This window comes from Poecilia mexicana, unplaced genomic scaffold (genome assembly GCF_051168715.1).
Source record: "Poecilia mexicana isolate PSO_F unplaced genomic scaffold, ASM5116871v1 scaffold_6, whole genome shotgun sequence".
Taxonomy (NCBI): Eukaryota; Metazoa; Chordata; class Actinopteri; order Cyprinodontiformes; family Poeciliidae; genus Poecilia; species Poecilia mexicana.
In genome coordinates, this window is record NW_028263375.1 from 4,212,928 (window position 1) to 4,229,110 (window position 16,183).

At 40.9% G+C, this 16,183-nt stretch overlaps 1 protein-coding gene across 4 annotated transcripts in view; it reads left to right on the top strand.

Annotated features, from left to right (window-relative positions):
• The window catches only part of LOC106918848 (solute carrier family 66 member 2), a 30,789-nt gene extending 22,084 nt beyond the window's left edge, over window positions 1-8,705 (top strand). For all 4 annotated transcript variants that reach the window (XM_014988892.2, XM_014988891.2, XM_088006100.1 and 1 more), the window contains exon 5: window positions 7,391-8,705. In XM_014988892.2, the coding sequence (XP_014844378.2) occupies window positions 7,391-7,565 (175 nt within the window). In that variant the 3' untranslated portion in view covers window positions 7,566-8,705. The remainder of the gene's footprint in view (window positions 1-7,390) is intronic.
• The last annotated feature ends 7,478 nt before the right edge of the window (window positions 8,706-16,183 follow it).

A 16,183-nucleotide genomic window follows, 5' to 3' on the forward strand; every position in this document is an offset into this window, starting at 1 on the left:
ACAAAATAATTCATTTGTCTTCACTGATTCACAGTGAATCAAAAAACTAAAATTTGTTTCTCAGAAACCTTGAAAATTACAAAACAAGCCAACAGAAAAGTATTTTAATGCAGAAATGACAGTCTGGGCTCCTGTTCCTGCATCGCTGCAGCCTGAGGTTCTGCTGAGGTTCTGGAAGTCCAGATAGTTGTTGGTTCTGGTGGATCACATCTCTCTTTTGAAAATACTGGAGTAGGATTTTCTAGAAACTTATTTTCATAAAGAAAAGAACTTTGGACCTCGGAGCTTCCTGAGACGGGCCTGATGTCGTTTCTGGTTCTGGAACAATCTGTTCTGGATTCAACACAATCAGCTTATTCACTTGTGCAGCTTTTCCTTCCACTCAACCTTCCTGTAATTATTACAGAACTTTGACGTTTTTAATCTTCCAATTCATCGAGTTTTGGGATCTTTTAGCTGAAAGTCAAACAGAAATGAATCTGTGTGATATTCCTGCTCCTTTTTAAAATAAATAACCTGTTTGATATTTTAATGTTTGCTGCATCTAGATTATCACGACTGAAGCAATAAATAATTATTATTAGGAATAAAATCACAAAGCGCTCAATGCAACATTTGAAGGTGGTTTGATTTGATTCAGTCATTTAATTTCCTCGTCTCTGGTTGCGGTTCTGCCGGCCCGGTTCTCCGGTTCTGCTCTGAGCTTCATTTGGTCCCTAATGGGACAGAACCTCCTGCTGATTATCTCCATTATTTCCTCGTTATGCAGCTCATCTATCGTCAGCACAAACTGATGCAGTCGATGTTTGGGAGCAGAAATCCAGCTGTGGTTAAACAGCAGCGGCTTCATTTCATCTGCAGGATAAAAGTTCAGGTTTTAAATGGAAACGTGAAGAAAATGTTTTCACTTTTCTGTTTTACAATCGAACCTCAAGACCACATGATACAAATATACATTTAAAATAATACAAACTAAATGATGTTACACATGGAAAATATTATTTTTACAGGTTAATCTCTTTGTCTGCTGGGGAAATGAAGATATCAAAGTTATTTTCTGTAAATTTAAAGTTTGTCTGCTGATGGTTCAAATAATTAAAATATGTCTCACTTAAGATCCAAATATGTAACTGGGGCCTGTCATATGCATGTAATTCAGTAGAACGTGTCTTTATTATAGTTCTTTATTGTTCTTTCCACACCGTTGACAGAAACCTTTCGGTTCCTGCAGGAACCGAAAGGTTCGGCTCGATCCGGGAAGGGAGCTTTGATTTTTATTGGGAATTGGAGTTACCATGGCGACGTAACTTTAGCAGGCCCCGTTTAAATTTCTTCCGAAATGTTCTAGTATTATTTTATTTGTCATTATATGGCATTAAGAGATGAGCGTTTTTTTCTAGTAATGAAGTGTCACGAAGTAGAAATCAGACTTTTGTGTTGAATGTCTGTTTTATAATTTATTTACCACCAATGACTAAAAAAACCTTTTAAATTTTCTGCAAAATTCACCAACTGCACAATTCTTAAGTCATATAATAAGATAAATGGTATTTCAAAGAGCGGAAGAAATCTTATGTTTTTGAACAATAATATTTGTTGTTAATCTGTTGCTAAGAGACGAGCAGTAAACATCTGATTTTTATTTTTGCAAAAGTAAAAATCAGAAGGCAGTGCATTAGCATTAGCATTAGCACTAGCACAAATATTGGCAGTAGCCTTTTCTCTAAAATAAGCTTTTTAGCTCCTCTCTTTTATTTCTTAGCCATGTTTAGACACTGAATGGAGGGAGACGACATGCTAGTGATGCTCCACGTGCCACTGGCAGCATCTAGGCTAACATTAGCATTTTGCCTACTTTTAGCTTATACACTAATTTGATGAAAAGTTTTTGCAGAGTTGAGGAACTTATTTCTAATTTTTAGCTTTTCCATCAACCTTTACAAATCTGATTAATGAAATTATATAAAAGCTGCTGCAAACAGAAAGAGACGCCATGTTTACATGTCTGCCTCTTTACCTCCTCAGGTCAGGCTCAGGGCCCCTCGTGTTTCCTCTGAATTAAATTCCTGCTCACATTTTTCACAGAGGAACCAAGCGAAGCGTTGCTTTCAGGCCGACTCTCTGCTCTCCCAGTAATTTAACAAACTGAAAATGTCCTCAGGGTGTGCAGATGTTCTGATGACTGAAGATTAAACGCGTAGTAACACTTTATCAGCCTCTCTGCGTGACGGACGACGAGCTGCAGAACATCATTTCTCTCTTTTCCACACATTTACTCCAACATTAATCAAAGGCGACACAAATGTTCCTGGAGATCAAAAGGACTGCTGCAAATTTTATTAAAAAACAACTTAATAACCTCCTCTGATGGGCTGCAATATTTAACCTGGATGTTTTCAACATCGGAGACTTTTCCTTTTCTTTATATAAAAATGAACTTGTTTAGTTGCAGTCCTGCTAGTTTTTACAGTGACTGCTGCAATATGTGATGAGAAAACACTCACCTTCCCTGGGAACCTGTATGCTCACATAAAGTCGGCCATGTCCAATTACACAGTGTGATTACCAACGCCGCGCTGCTATTGACTTTTTCTGTAAGTGCTCTTGGATTCAGTCACTCGGGGGAAATCAGGCGGCAGCAGAGGTGAGACAGGATGGAGAGCAGAAGGACATGGCTGTGAAAAGGAGGACACCTGCAGCACCTGGACATGTCTATAAACGCCTCGGTGTGACGTTAACTCTCTGCTGTGTGGAAATGTTTGCTGTATGTTTCTGCTTCCATGCAGCATTAATCAGCTCACAGTGGAGTTCCCAAACACTGAACTCATTAACATAAGAGTCCAATAAAGCGTACAGCTGCTTTAATTAAAACAATGAGGGACATAAGCACACAATCAGAAACTGTTGCACAAAGTTGGACATGAAACCTCAGAGGGATTTGATGTTTACTAAAGTGCAGCCTGTTAATTCTCCGGGCTTTAATGACTCCACAGAAACCCCACACAGGTGCTTTATTGCCCCAGAGCGAGGGGTAAAAGCTTAAAGTACAGATGTTTAAAAACTCCAGTTTGTGAGTTAATTCATGGCAGGATCCCAGAGGAAGCATCAGTTTAAAACTTGATGCTGATATAATGTTTCATAAACTGAGAGAAGATGAAGCAGGAAGAACTGAAAACACCACTGAGGTCAAATCAGACGTAATCATGTTTTCTGTCCCCATTGCTGAGAATGAAAATCCTGATCGATGGATCATAATTTGTATTGACACATGGAGCATAAAATCAGCCAAGAAAAGCTTTCAGACTTTACTTATTTTATTAACTTTGAGCGCTGAAAGGAGACACTTTACCATCACATCTGAGAAGAGTTTCTAAAAAGTCTGCAGGTCTGAGGAGCAGGAGGAGGGCAGCTGATTACATGGACTGAAGACCCTCCCTGAAATCACACCATGTCTCTGTGGCCTGATAAGTTTCTGTTTCTCTGAGGAATGAGCCTTTTGTCTAACAGCATGTGACTCTTTCTCAACCTGGTAAATCGTCTCAACACCATCCAAGCTGGTTGGATGATAATATTTATCATTTTAAAAATATAATCACAAAATCTAAATAAATGCATTCAAATCTCTCCAGTATTTAAAAGATCAGGCATTGTTAACATAGAATCCTGATGTCTGGGTTTTATCCAAACGGTTTATAAAAATCTGAATATTTTATCAAAAATTGGACAAAATGATTGAAAATATCAGCAGCAGTCCAACACTGAGTACTCCGACGCTGAGCTACCTTCTGCTAATGCACTTTAGCATTTTTGATAACTTTGAAAACGCTTAGCACACTTAGTTTAAATTAGATTTTATGGATAATTTCTGAAGCGATAATTTACTCAGCTGTTCGTTAAACTGTCAGTAGAATAAAGTTTTGGTTATCTGTGATCAAAGCAGTAAGACATTTATATTCATGCTTTTATTTTGAAGTGGATTAAGACTTTTTTTACAACAAACAAATAAATGAGGAATACAGAATAAAACACTGGAATGAAAAACCAGGGCTGACAGTAAAACAAATAATGTTTTTATTGACAGATGGTTGATATTTGGTTAAAGTTAGCGCTGCAGCATTAGCTTCAGCCAAATTAGCTGAACTGATGTTTATGGTTGGTGCTTTAGGGTTAGCGCTGCTAACGTGTTAGCTGGTGGTGCCCACTGCCGACAACAACAAAATCATTTCTAAATTTGTTTACTTTAAATTAAAATGTGAGTAAAGCACATCTAGAAGTGTATTTTACTTTTATATTTTCTAAAACTATCCATCTATACATGCAGGGTCAGAGGTCAGGGTGGCTGGTGCCCATTGCCAGATCAAACCTTTCTGGCAGGAAGCTTCACTCAGAGTGGTTGTGTGCAAAAGGAAGCTGATATGATTCATCCGAGTGTTTTAAATCAAACGTCACTCAGGTGAATCAGCAGCTAAAAGGTTAAATTAGCCTCGTTCTCTCCTGATCCACTGGAGGTTTGTTTTCTGCTTCGCTTCCAGCTCTGCCCCAACATGGCCGCAGCGGCGGCGCTGCTGCTGCGTTTCCACTCTGACATGTCTGAGCAGGACCGGTCCTGCTGGGCTCACAGCCAGCCGGTTCGGCCCGGTCCGGTCCGGCTGTGTTTCCAGGTCACACCCTTCCGGCTGCTGTGTTTCCGTGGCAGCAGCCATCAGCCTCCACCTTTTCAGGGTTGGCCCTTGGGGATGCAGCCACTCTGCTAACCTGGAAGTAACGTGTGACCTTTGAACCCGAGCCGAGTCCCAGTGGGGCCTCTGAGTCTGGGCTGCTTCAGCTGTGGAGACTGTCAGCGTTTTCTGAACCAAATTATCTGACAGCCGAACTAACAGGATATTTAACAGCCACTGCAGATAAAAACGTTTTAATAAACGCAGAACTCGGATTAATATGAAACGTGTTTCTCTGCATAAACAATGAAACGCTGCGGGACTAAAAGTGAGCTCACATATTTCTGTTTGTGTAATTTTTATGATATTTAACTGCAAGCATGTGAATCCACCCGAGGCGTTTTGCCTTGAACAGATAACAGCTGCGTCTTAATTAATCCTGTGAATAAGAAGAAAAACTCTCTTTGCCCAACAGAATATTTCTGCGGTTCTTTTAAGATTAGTTGAACAAAGAAGTCAAGCTGTCAGATTCCTGCTGCTGTTATTCATTGTCCTTCATTTTTATTTCAGACTTTCATCAATTTATTTTGCATGCTGCTCCTTTAAATATATTTAGTCAAATTATTCTCTATTCTTTATTTGTAACACGTCAGACTAAACCTTAACTGGTTTCTACACAATAATTCATTCATATTAATCTTCATAATTTCCACATGCAGAACATTTTATCTAATGAACACAATCAGTGCAGAATTATGACTTTATATGACCAGGTTAAAGTTTCATGATGTGGCCTGTTATATTAGTTAACAGCCTTCCATACTGTCCTGCTATTAAAGTTCAGTCAGAATTGGTTCATAAAGTATTTATTTGTTCCATATCATGCAGCCACCATATTTAAATAACCTGGAGCGTTCTCCATGTTCGCCTCGCTTTGTGTGGATCCGTCTCTCCTGTCAGGTTGGGAACTTTTGGCTGTGCGATCGATCAACATGCATAATTCATAGTCAGTGGGTTAAGAGCAGCTCGGCTTCTCGAGCTGCGCTTTGATTTTCCTCTCTGCCGCCTGCTGCAGCACCGAGCCACGCACGGCTCCGTGCACCGCGCTGACGTGTGGGCGCTCGTGGACACACACCTCACCCAGCGCGTGTGTGTGTTTGTGTGTTTGGGTCGGACGGTTCTGAAGCGCCTGGTGCTTTTGCAGTTTTCCATCAGTGACGTCTGTAAGCGTCCCGGACGGCCTGGTCCTCCTGCAGACTCTTCAGCTCCATGATGTTTGGGATCCTGGGAGTTTTTGTCGTCGCAGCGGATCAGCTAAATGTTCCCACTGATTCAGAGAAACGTCTCAGATTTTACTGGAGCATCTAAACCAGCAACACAAAGCGGATCGTCTGTTTGTTTAACCGTCAGGCAGGAGATAAATAGATGCATTGTTCAGAAAACACTGGATAATATATCTGGCTTCAGGAAAAATTGCTTCTTGCTTTGCAGAAAAAATAACTCAGGAGTTTAATCCAGCTTTAATAAAGAATATTTCTAGTCTGAATCACGAGCAGATAATTAAATATTCATCCAGTTTACAGGAATGATGGCATTGTTTCTGAGCGAAGGCGTCTGGATCCATCATGTTGTCTTTCTGTTTGACCGTCAGCAGCGGAGCAGACGGAGGAGTTCGTCCTCCTCCTCCAAACGCTGCAGATTTAAAATTCATTTCTTCTTTCTGACTCCAGGCTGCTTTCATTCACGTCTGATGTGACAGAGATCATGTTTCTGCAACAATCCTTTCAGCAGCAAAGATACAAAACATTCGACATGAAACATCTGAGCTGTAAGATCTCAGATGTTCTGATCTCAGGCTGAGCCGATCAGAACCATCGGTTCTGATCAGACACTTCATTCTTTCTGACTTCATGCATTTATCATATTTATTTGTGTCACGATTAAAATTATTACATTTAAATGATTAAATCTGTCAGAATTTCTTAAAAATATGTTACTTAAAAAAATGCAACAGAACCAACTGGTCTGGACCAGAACAGGAACCAAAGAGATCAGCACTGCAACGTTTTAACTCAAGTAAAAGTAAAACATAGTTTTTAAAAAACACAGCTCTGGGGAGCCGGTCCAGATGTTCGGACCTGAACAGCTTTCTGTCGGCATTAATGACCTTAAACTGGAGCGTCCTCCCGACCCGTTAATGATCCAGCTTCCTGCCTCCAGAGCAGCAGTTTGCTCAGGGCGAAGGGCAGAGAGGAGCAGCTCTGCAGTTTCCCCCGGTGGACGGTAAGCCTGCTGGGCCAACATTCACATGCAGTCCGTCTCTGACTCGGTGCTGATCAGGCCACAGGGTCCGTTTGGGATCAGGCAGAGCTGGTTCATCTCCACCTGCAGGGATATAATTCCTCTACGAACAGAGAAATCTGCAACAAGGTGGCATCAAAAATAAAAACCTCACTGCTTCATCGACTTGACACGATATTTAAAATGTAAAATATTTGTCATAACATGAGAAAAACGTCGGTACAACTGAGATGATCTGCCAATGGAACTAAAACTTCACCAATATTAAGGATTTATTCACATAAAACTTCCATTTCTTGCTGAAAAGTGACTTATAAGATACTTTTGTTTTACGTGAGCTCAGATATTCCCACCATAACCCAGTCAGCGTCTGGTAACGTTTGTTTTTGCTTTTAATGAATGAATAACGTGCTGTGGATGTTTCTCTGCAGTGTGAAGATGGTTCTGCTCTGGACGGCGGGCGACGCCTTCAAGACGGCGTACTTCGTGATGAACGAAAGCCCGGCCCAGTTCTGGGTGTGCGGTTCGGTCCAGATCCTGCTGGACGCCGCCATCCTGCTGCAGGTTCTGCTGTACGGCCGGGCCGGCCGGGCCAAGCTGGGCTGAGCCGGGAAACCAGGAGCCGCTGGTCCAAAACCAGGTCACATTTTAGAAGCTGGAAAACCAAAGAAAATGTTTTTAGTGGTGAAACCAAAAACCCAAAACCTCCTCAAACAAACTACAGATCCGCATTATTCACTTTGTTTTCTACTATTTATTGGAACTTCGAGGATTAAAGGAAACCTGGAGAGGAACGTCCATCAGACGTCCAGCAGACGTCCAGCAGACGTCCAGCAGACGTCCAGCAGACGTCCAGCAGACGTGTCCATCAGACGTCCAGCAGACGTCCAGCAGACGTGTCCATCAGACGTCCAGCAGACGTCCATCAGACGTCCAGCAGACGTGTCCATCAGACGTCCAGCAGGAACCAGTGGGACCAGTGGGACTACTGGTTCCTTAGAGGAACCAGACGTGGTCCATCCGTCTGACTGATGCATCATCTGGACGGTTCTTGTAGCATGTTGATGGTTCTGTTTGCTGTTTGGGTCGGGTGAAGGTTCGTTCGTCTGCGGCTCAAAGTTCAGAGAATAATTCAGGGTTTTTATAACAATCGCTGAATATTTAACATTATTTTTAGGTCCAGGATTTCTATTTTTATAATAAATGTAAACGTTCTTTAATCTTTGTGGCACTGATCTTTTTCTGTTTTAATATTTCATATTTTTTACAGCTTGAAACAGAATTTGGACAAAGTTTAAAGGAGCCAGTCCAGCTGAGTTTAAACTGAGACAACAGGGTTAGGCGCGTTTTTTCCAAAATAAACAAAAGAAGATAATTTGAAAGGAAACCAAAACATTTTTTGAGGTAGAGTTGAGAAACTGCAACACAAAAATAATATAAAATTTTAGAGAATCTGAAGCTAAAGTATCGATCTGATACTGACTTGGCATCAGCAGTATTGATATTTTGGATCGATCAGATCACCTTCTTGTTCTGCGGATCGTAAACAGTTTTGATCAACCGAGACAGAAAACCGTCGCTGAGCTTCGTGTGAACGCAGCCGACCTGTGAAAACCAGAGCAGCAGTGGAAAATGTTCAGTCATGGTTAAAATAAATATCTAGCATGTCGTCTTCATCTCTGTAGCTTTTCTGTTATATTAAAGTGAATATATTTGTTTAATAAATAATGCTGATGGTTTTCTAAACCAGTGTTTTTCAACCTTTTTTGAGTGAAGCTACATTATTTTAATTGAAAAAATCTCGAGGCACACCACCAACCAAACGTGTAAACAAAGATGCTCTGTAGCCAACTATATTATATCTATAGTCATTCTTATCAAAGTGTCTTGAATAGGAATCAAATAAACACAAAAATGTATTTTTATCATATTTTACATTTCTTATATCAAATTGCACTTAACACTGTGGTCTTAAATTCACAGAAGTTGTAGAAAACTTCGGTGTTTTACAAATTAATCCACAAGCATTCTTTAAGCTGGAATACAGAAAATAATTCTTATTCTGAAAGAAGCAACAATATTTGTTAAAGATTTTACTTCATATTCACTGTTACAATATGAAGAGTTACATGTACAAAATGTCAATATCTGTATATTTTACCCATCTAGTGTGAAACCTGTGCATATTTGGATGAAAACAGCTGATTTCCTGGCAGAAGTTGAAGAAAGACAAAGCTCTTCCTCAGCAGCTCTGTCTCTCCCTGTTTTCAGTTTTTATAGTATCCAGGCTTGAGAAGCTCACTTCACACAGACATGTTGAGGGAAATGGACCCATGTTCTTTCCTTCACTGTCTTTTCCATCACTGTTGTCACAGCTAGATACGATGCTCTCACCGCTACCTGTAACATTCATGCATCACTAATTCCCTTGTTTTAATGTAAAATGCGCTGTACCTACTGCCATCTAGTGGTAAGAAAATTACATGATTACGCTGCTGGTCGCTGCTACAGCAGAGACACTCGAAGACGGCATTATTTGCAGATAATTGATTTTCAAAACATCTTTTAAGACCAATTACCGTATTTTCCAGACTGTAGGGCGCACCATACTATAAGCCGCACCTTCAAATAAAACAAACAAAAAACTGGAAACCGCACCGGGTTATAAGCAGCTGGTATCTCTGTGCTCTCGGTTTTCCATAAGGACCCAGCAGAGGGCAGCGTCCTAATAAATCTGCTGGATGTATTGAGGACGCAGCCCTCCGTCTCCAAAGCCAACCATGGTTTCGTTCACACCGAGTTTATGTGCAGCGGCTCTATTTCCATCCTGTAGTGCCTGATCGATACTCCTCAATTTAAAAGCTGCATCATATGAGTTTGAAAACATTTCTCCGTCGTGCCTGTTGCTAGCATGTGCTTGTTCTAAATGAAAATTAGCACGTTCTTTGATTTACAATTTTGACTTCGAATGATTCACTTCCTGCTAAAGCGCCCCCTGGTGGTTGAAGAAAAAGCCGCCAAGAGCTAAGCCGCATGGTTCAAAGCTTAGGGGAAAAGTAGCGGCTTGTAGTCTGGAAAATACGGTACCGTTGGTGAAATTGGATAATTTCCACGGCACAGTGGTTGAAAAACACTGTTCTAAACCATATTATATTATATTATATTATATTATATTATATTAAATTATATTATAGATTTAAATAATTGAAGAGTTGAAGAACGTGGCAGCACAACGACAGGAAACTGAGACATTAATGTTTTAATCACCTTTCCTGTTTGTTTCCACGGTAACCACTCTGAAGCTTTAGCATCTGAGTTACCTAGATCTATATCCCGGTGGGCGCTAAAGGCAGAAACATCCATCCAGCTGCACAATAATATATTATCATAAGTTCAGGATGTTCAGCTCCGATTTTCTATCATGAGACGATTTTTATATTTATCAACTGAAAAAAGAACCGATGAAAATGTAAAATGAGGTTAAAGTTTATATCTGATGGGTCATAAATTAGACGGGTTTGATGGATTCAGTCGCTCATCAAACGGAGAATCAGCTGCGTGTTTCTGATGCCTTCAGCTCATAAAGATGATTTATTTTTATTTACTTTCTCGTCTTTTGGTCTGAACCTGTGAACTGAACGTCAGATTTATCAGCCAGCAGTTTATTTTTCTCTTGATGAAAACAGTTAAATATTTCTGAGGTGAATAAAACTAAAATGTGTTTAAATCTGTGCGTGTGTGTGTGTGGAGTGTTTTTATCCCGGTGTGTGTGTGTGTGTGTGTGTGTGGAGTGTTTTTATCCGGGTGTGTGTGTGTGTGTGTGTGTGTGTGTGTGGAGTGTTTTTATCCGGGTGTGTGTGTGTGTGTGTGTGTGTGTGTGTGTGTGTGTGTGTGTGGAGTGTTTTCCTCCTGGTGTGTGTGTGTGTGTGTGTGTGTGTGGAGTGTTTTCCTCCTGGTGTGTGTGTGTGTGTGTGTGTGTGTGTGGAGTGTTTTCCTCCTGGTGTGTGTGTGTGTGTGTGTGTGTGTGTGTGTGTGGAGTGTTTTCCTCCTGGTGTGTGTGTGTGTGTGTGTGTGTGTGTGTGTGTGTGGAGTGTTTTCCTCCTGGTGTGTGTGTGTGTGTGTGTGTGTGTGTGGAGTGTTTTCCTCCTGGTGTGTGTGTGTGTGTGTGTGTGTGTGGAGTGTTTTCCTCCTGGTGTGTGTGTGTGTGTGTGTGTGGAGTGTTTTCCTCCTGGTGTGTGTGTGTGTGTGTGTCTGCGTGTGTGTGTGTGTGTGTGTGTGTGGAGTGTTTTCCTCCTGGTGTGTGTGTGTGTGTGTGTGTGTGTGGAGTGTTTTCCTCCTGGTGTGTGTGTGTGTGTGTGTGTGTGTGGAGTGTTTTCCTCCTGGTGTGTGTGTGTGTGTGTTCGGTATTCTCCTCACGCCTCACCAGGTTGCGTCTCTTATTGTTTCGCCTCCGACGTTGTGATCTCTTCTTTTCCAGATGCAGAGAATATTCCGCTTGTATTCTGGTTTAGTAAACCAGCCGGGGTTAAAGGTCACGATGTGCCGAATGTGTTTTTATTGTAAAAATCGCTGCAGAAATATTCACACCCTCAAAGATCTGTGGAGTTTTTCTGACTAAACCCAGAAGTGGAAATGAAAATGAGTTGTGTTTTCACACATAAACACTTATAATCAAATCTTTGCAGAATCATCTGCAGACTTTGTGACGTTTTTCTCTCAGCTTGGGAACTTCTGCTGATAAAGAAACTTATTTTACATCAATAATCTCTTATTTATTGTAGAAAGTTGCAGTTCCACTGGCAGATTATTTCATATAACAAGACATTTTATGCCATAAGTGAAACAATCTTCCAGTGGAACTAAAACTTAGTTTTTAACAATATTAAGGAATTATTGATCAAATAAAATGAGCTCCAATAGGCTGATGAAAAGTTATTTGTCAGTTTTGTCTCATTTCAAATCTTAGATTTGTATTAGAAACTAGAGAAAAATTAGATTTAGTGATTTTGCATCAGATGCTGAACTTTTGGGAACATCAGTTTTAAATCTTCCACAGAATCTCAGTTGGATTCATGTCTGGACTTTGACTAGGCCATTCTGGATCAGCTCTGATCTAAACCATCCTATAATATCTCAGGCTGGTCGTCCTGCTGAACGCTGAACTTTAACCCCAGGCTCAGCTCTTCTGCATGTTTTCCTCCAGGAATGTCCTGGTTTAGTTTTATTTAGGGGTATCAGATTAAAAGGGGGTTGAATACCTGTGCACACCTGACCTTTCAGACTTACATTATTTTCTGTGTGACAGAAACAGGCTGTTTGTGTGATAAGAGACGTGAAGCTTTGAATGTTGGACAATTTAGTTACAGTAAAAAACAGCCTGATTTTTTTTATTGCTGTTTTAATGTTTATTTATTCAGTTAATGCATTTGGCTCAAAGTTTCATCGTCTTGCTGCCGTTTTCAAAGCTTTTATAAATCCCGTTGGCATGGTAACGCCCCGTGGGAATAAGTTTGGTGGTAAACAGTGATGACAATAAATCGTGGAAACGTTTGAATCGGCTCAGACGGTTCTGAAAGGGAAATGAAAAACGTGACACTGCAGCTGGTTAAACTGGTCAAACTGGTTACAGTGGCAGATGAGAGGCTCTCTGTGGTTTATTGATGATTTGTTGGAGCTTTAATTATTTTCCTAAATCAGCCGCTGCTGGTCTGGTTCTCTGCTGTGATGAAGTCCTGCTGTTTCAGAGGAAATCCGCTGGAGCCGCTTCCTGTCCTTCAGTCAGCTGATCATCCAACATGGCAGCTGAACAGCCGCCTGGTTAATGATGGATGAGCTGGACGGAAATAGATCACCTGCTCTCCAGGTCTCTGGTCGCTCCTCCATCTATTAATAATAATCTCATCGTGGGACCAATATCCAGCTTTCCTCCTAATTATAGAGGCACAATCTTTTTAAATAAAGGACTTTTTCTCAAGCAGACTCAACAAAACCCAGACTGGACTCAAAAATCGATGCGTCACACGTGATAAAGACTGAAAACAGATCGCCTCTGCAGTTCGGTTTGATGTTTATCATCTGTCTCCAGCCGACTGACTTTATGGCTTTCACATGTCGCCATAAAAATCTTCAATAATAGAAAAATGTTGCTAAATTTGTTGCTAGTCGCTTTTCAGCAAAAATACAGGTTTGAAAAGATCCTAAATATTGCAACAAAGTCGCTAAGTCAGCACATTGCTACTCCCCTCTTCCCACACTGGCCACGCCCTCAGGATCCTTGGCTCCGCCCACTTTGGTGGACCATTAGTTTGGGGGCGGGGCCAAGCTTTCACAGGGGGTCAGTTACACTTTAAACATGTAAGAAAAACACTTTGATTTATTATCAAATTTCTAAAGTTAATCAAACTCCTGGGAAATTAATTTCTGTAAATAATAAAAGCTAAAATATTTCAAACTTTTTCATGATGTTGAGTGAAAATAAAGATGAAGGTCTTGATAAATGTCAGGAGATCCTGAACAAACATCGAAGGCAACTTCTGGCTGTAAATGTTGCACCAAATCAAATAAACTTAAACCAGAATTTACTGTTAAATCATTCAGGTTGTTACCAGTAAAACAACAAACAAACATTTCTCCTTTTATCACTAATTAACCCAATAAATTTAATACATTTTTACCTAAAAACATCTTAAGAAAGAATCCTGCTAACAGGCGTTACGATGAATTTTAGTTGGTTTAAGTCAAATCTTCAGATGTTTTCTTTGAACTCCAAATGTTTAAAACTTCAGCTATAAAACAATTTGACATTTTCAGTAATGTTTCACAGTTTGATGTGAAAGCAGCTTTTACTGGAGCTGCTGCTCCTGCAGCTGAATCATGGATTGGCGCCGACCCGGCAGACATTCTGGGTCACTGGTTCGGCTCGGTTGGAGTTTCCCGTCCTCACAGCTGATCGGCCGCTGCTTACTTTTATTATTATTATTATTATTATTATTATTATTGAGACGTTTCAAACCCTAAAAGGATTTTTACCATATTTGGATTAAAGTCGGTGTTTTTGTGTTTGGATTTTGCGGATGGTTTTACTAAATGGGCCTGATGATGTTAACTTTCTGATCTGAATTATAAATGTTCTGTTTAACTGCAGCAGCTTCCAGGCCTCTCCAGACAAAGCTTTAGCTTTAGCTGCTAGCGGATTAGCGAGCTTATATTGAACTTGTGGAGAGAAAGACAAATGCTGAGGTTGATCCAAAAACACGGAGGAGGAAGCATCATTCTGAGGTGTAAAGTGTAAGTCTGCAGCGTCGGCGCCAAACAGACGTGATTTTAATGTCTGCTGATAGATAGATAGATAGCATTTATTGTCACTGAACAGAATTCAACGAAATTTCCATTGCAGCTCCCGTGCAAAAGGTCAAATATATATACAGTATAAATAAGCAAACACACAATAATAATAATAACAATAATAACAATATATACAACTAAATTAACTAAAGGCACTCAACCATGCCAAAGAAGTAGCAGCAGGTCCAATTATGGCAAAGTACAGATAATGTGACAGTGCAAAGTGCAGAACAATCTGGGTGTGTGGGGGGGGAAGGGGGGGGGGAGGAATATATGTGTGACTGCGAGGTTATAATATATGTTGGAGGGGGGGACGGCAGGGAGTAATGGCTCTGACGGCTGTGGGGAAGAAACTGTTTCTCAGTCTATTTGTTGTAGTCCGTATATTCCTGTACCGCTTGCCTGATGGCAGCGGCACAAACAGTCTATGACCCGGGTGGCTGGAATCCATCGCTATGGATCCAGCTCTCTTCTTGACCCGGTCTGTGTAAATGGAGTCCAGGTCTGGGAGGGGGCATCCCACAATGCCTTGTGCTGTTCTCACCACCCGTGTCAGTTGTTTCCTCTCCAGTGCTGTGCAGCTACCATACCACACAGTCATGTTGAGGCAGAGGATGCTCTCGATCATCGCCCTGTAAAAGTTCACGAGCAGCCGTGAGGAAAGTCCAGCCCATCTCAGTTTCCTGAGGAAGAAGAGCCTTTGTTGTGTTTTCTTCACCAGGTGGGAGGTGTTTGTGTTCCAGGAGAAGTCAGACGTGATGTGGAGGCCCAGGAACTTGATGTTGTCCACACGTTCCACCACTTCTCCATCTATGAGAAGGGGAGTGTGAGCCGACCTCCTGGATTCTGCTGGATCCAACTGGATCTCAGTGCCGCTTGAGAAGCTGCTGGCTGAAACATTTTACTGCATTCATTAGTTTCCCCTGAAACGGGAGCAGAGACGTTCTTCCGGGTTTCCTGCTCTGCGGCTCTAATGATTTTTCTAGAACCTGAACTGCTTGCAGATCATTTCCAAACTGTTTGACGTGTAAAAACTTCTTCCTCTCTGAGCCGACCGTCTGAATGTCTGTTTCCTCTGCTGTTGCCAACAAGTTGATGAAATACATAACCAGTGTCCTTCAGCTGCTGTAATGAATAACGTTTCTCCAAAACTAAATGATGCCGTATTTATACAACCTGGCAGTAAAATCAACACGGTGCAGATGCGTCTGAAACGTTTCTGTTCGGCCCTGAAAGGTAAAGCTGGGCAGACGACGGATCCATCTGAGTTTCAAACGGCTGTCCTCTCCCACTCTGTCCTTTTTCTTTCATTTATACAGATTTGCATATGGCCGTTCAATTTTTCTCCTTTATTGAGGATTTAATAAAGTGCTGATAGTCGGCCAGAGCAGAAGGGCGAGGTGGAGAGAGGTCAGACTCATTTCATGTGAGGATCCAGCTCCAAAGCCGGCAGATGGCTCTGAAGGAAGGGAAATAAAGCAGCCAGGTGAAGCTTTTTACTGCTCATATCTCACTTTAACACACCAGAAATTACCATCACACAACTTTTATTGACGAAAAATCATGTAAAGGGTGAACTGAAACCCTGCAAGAGAAATGAAAAATTTAGAAGAGAGATTTTAAAGTAGGTCCATAAAGCAATAACTGGTTTTGGGTCAAAATAGATTATAACTCATGTAATCCCTCAGGCCATCAGAGACTCAATGTTTCCAGAACCACAACTATCAAACCGAAGCAGAATTTAGTTTAAAAAAAACTCCATCAAAACATAAAACAGTCCGACCAATAGATAATTTGTTTAAGATATGAGATTATAGATTAGGTTCAGATTTAAAATTTCCTTAATTCTGTATTTTAACATTTGTTGTTTTTTTTTATGC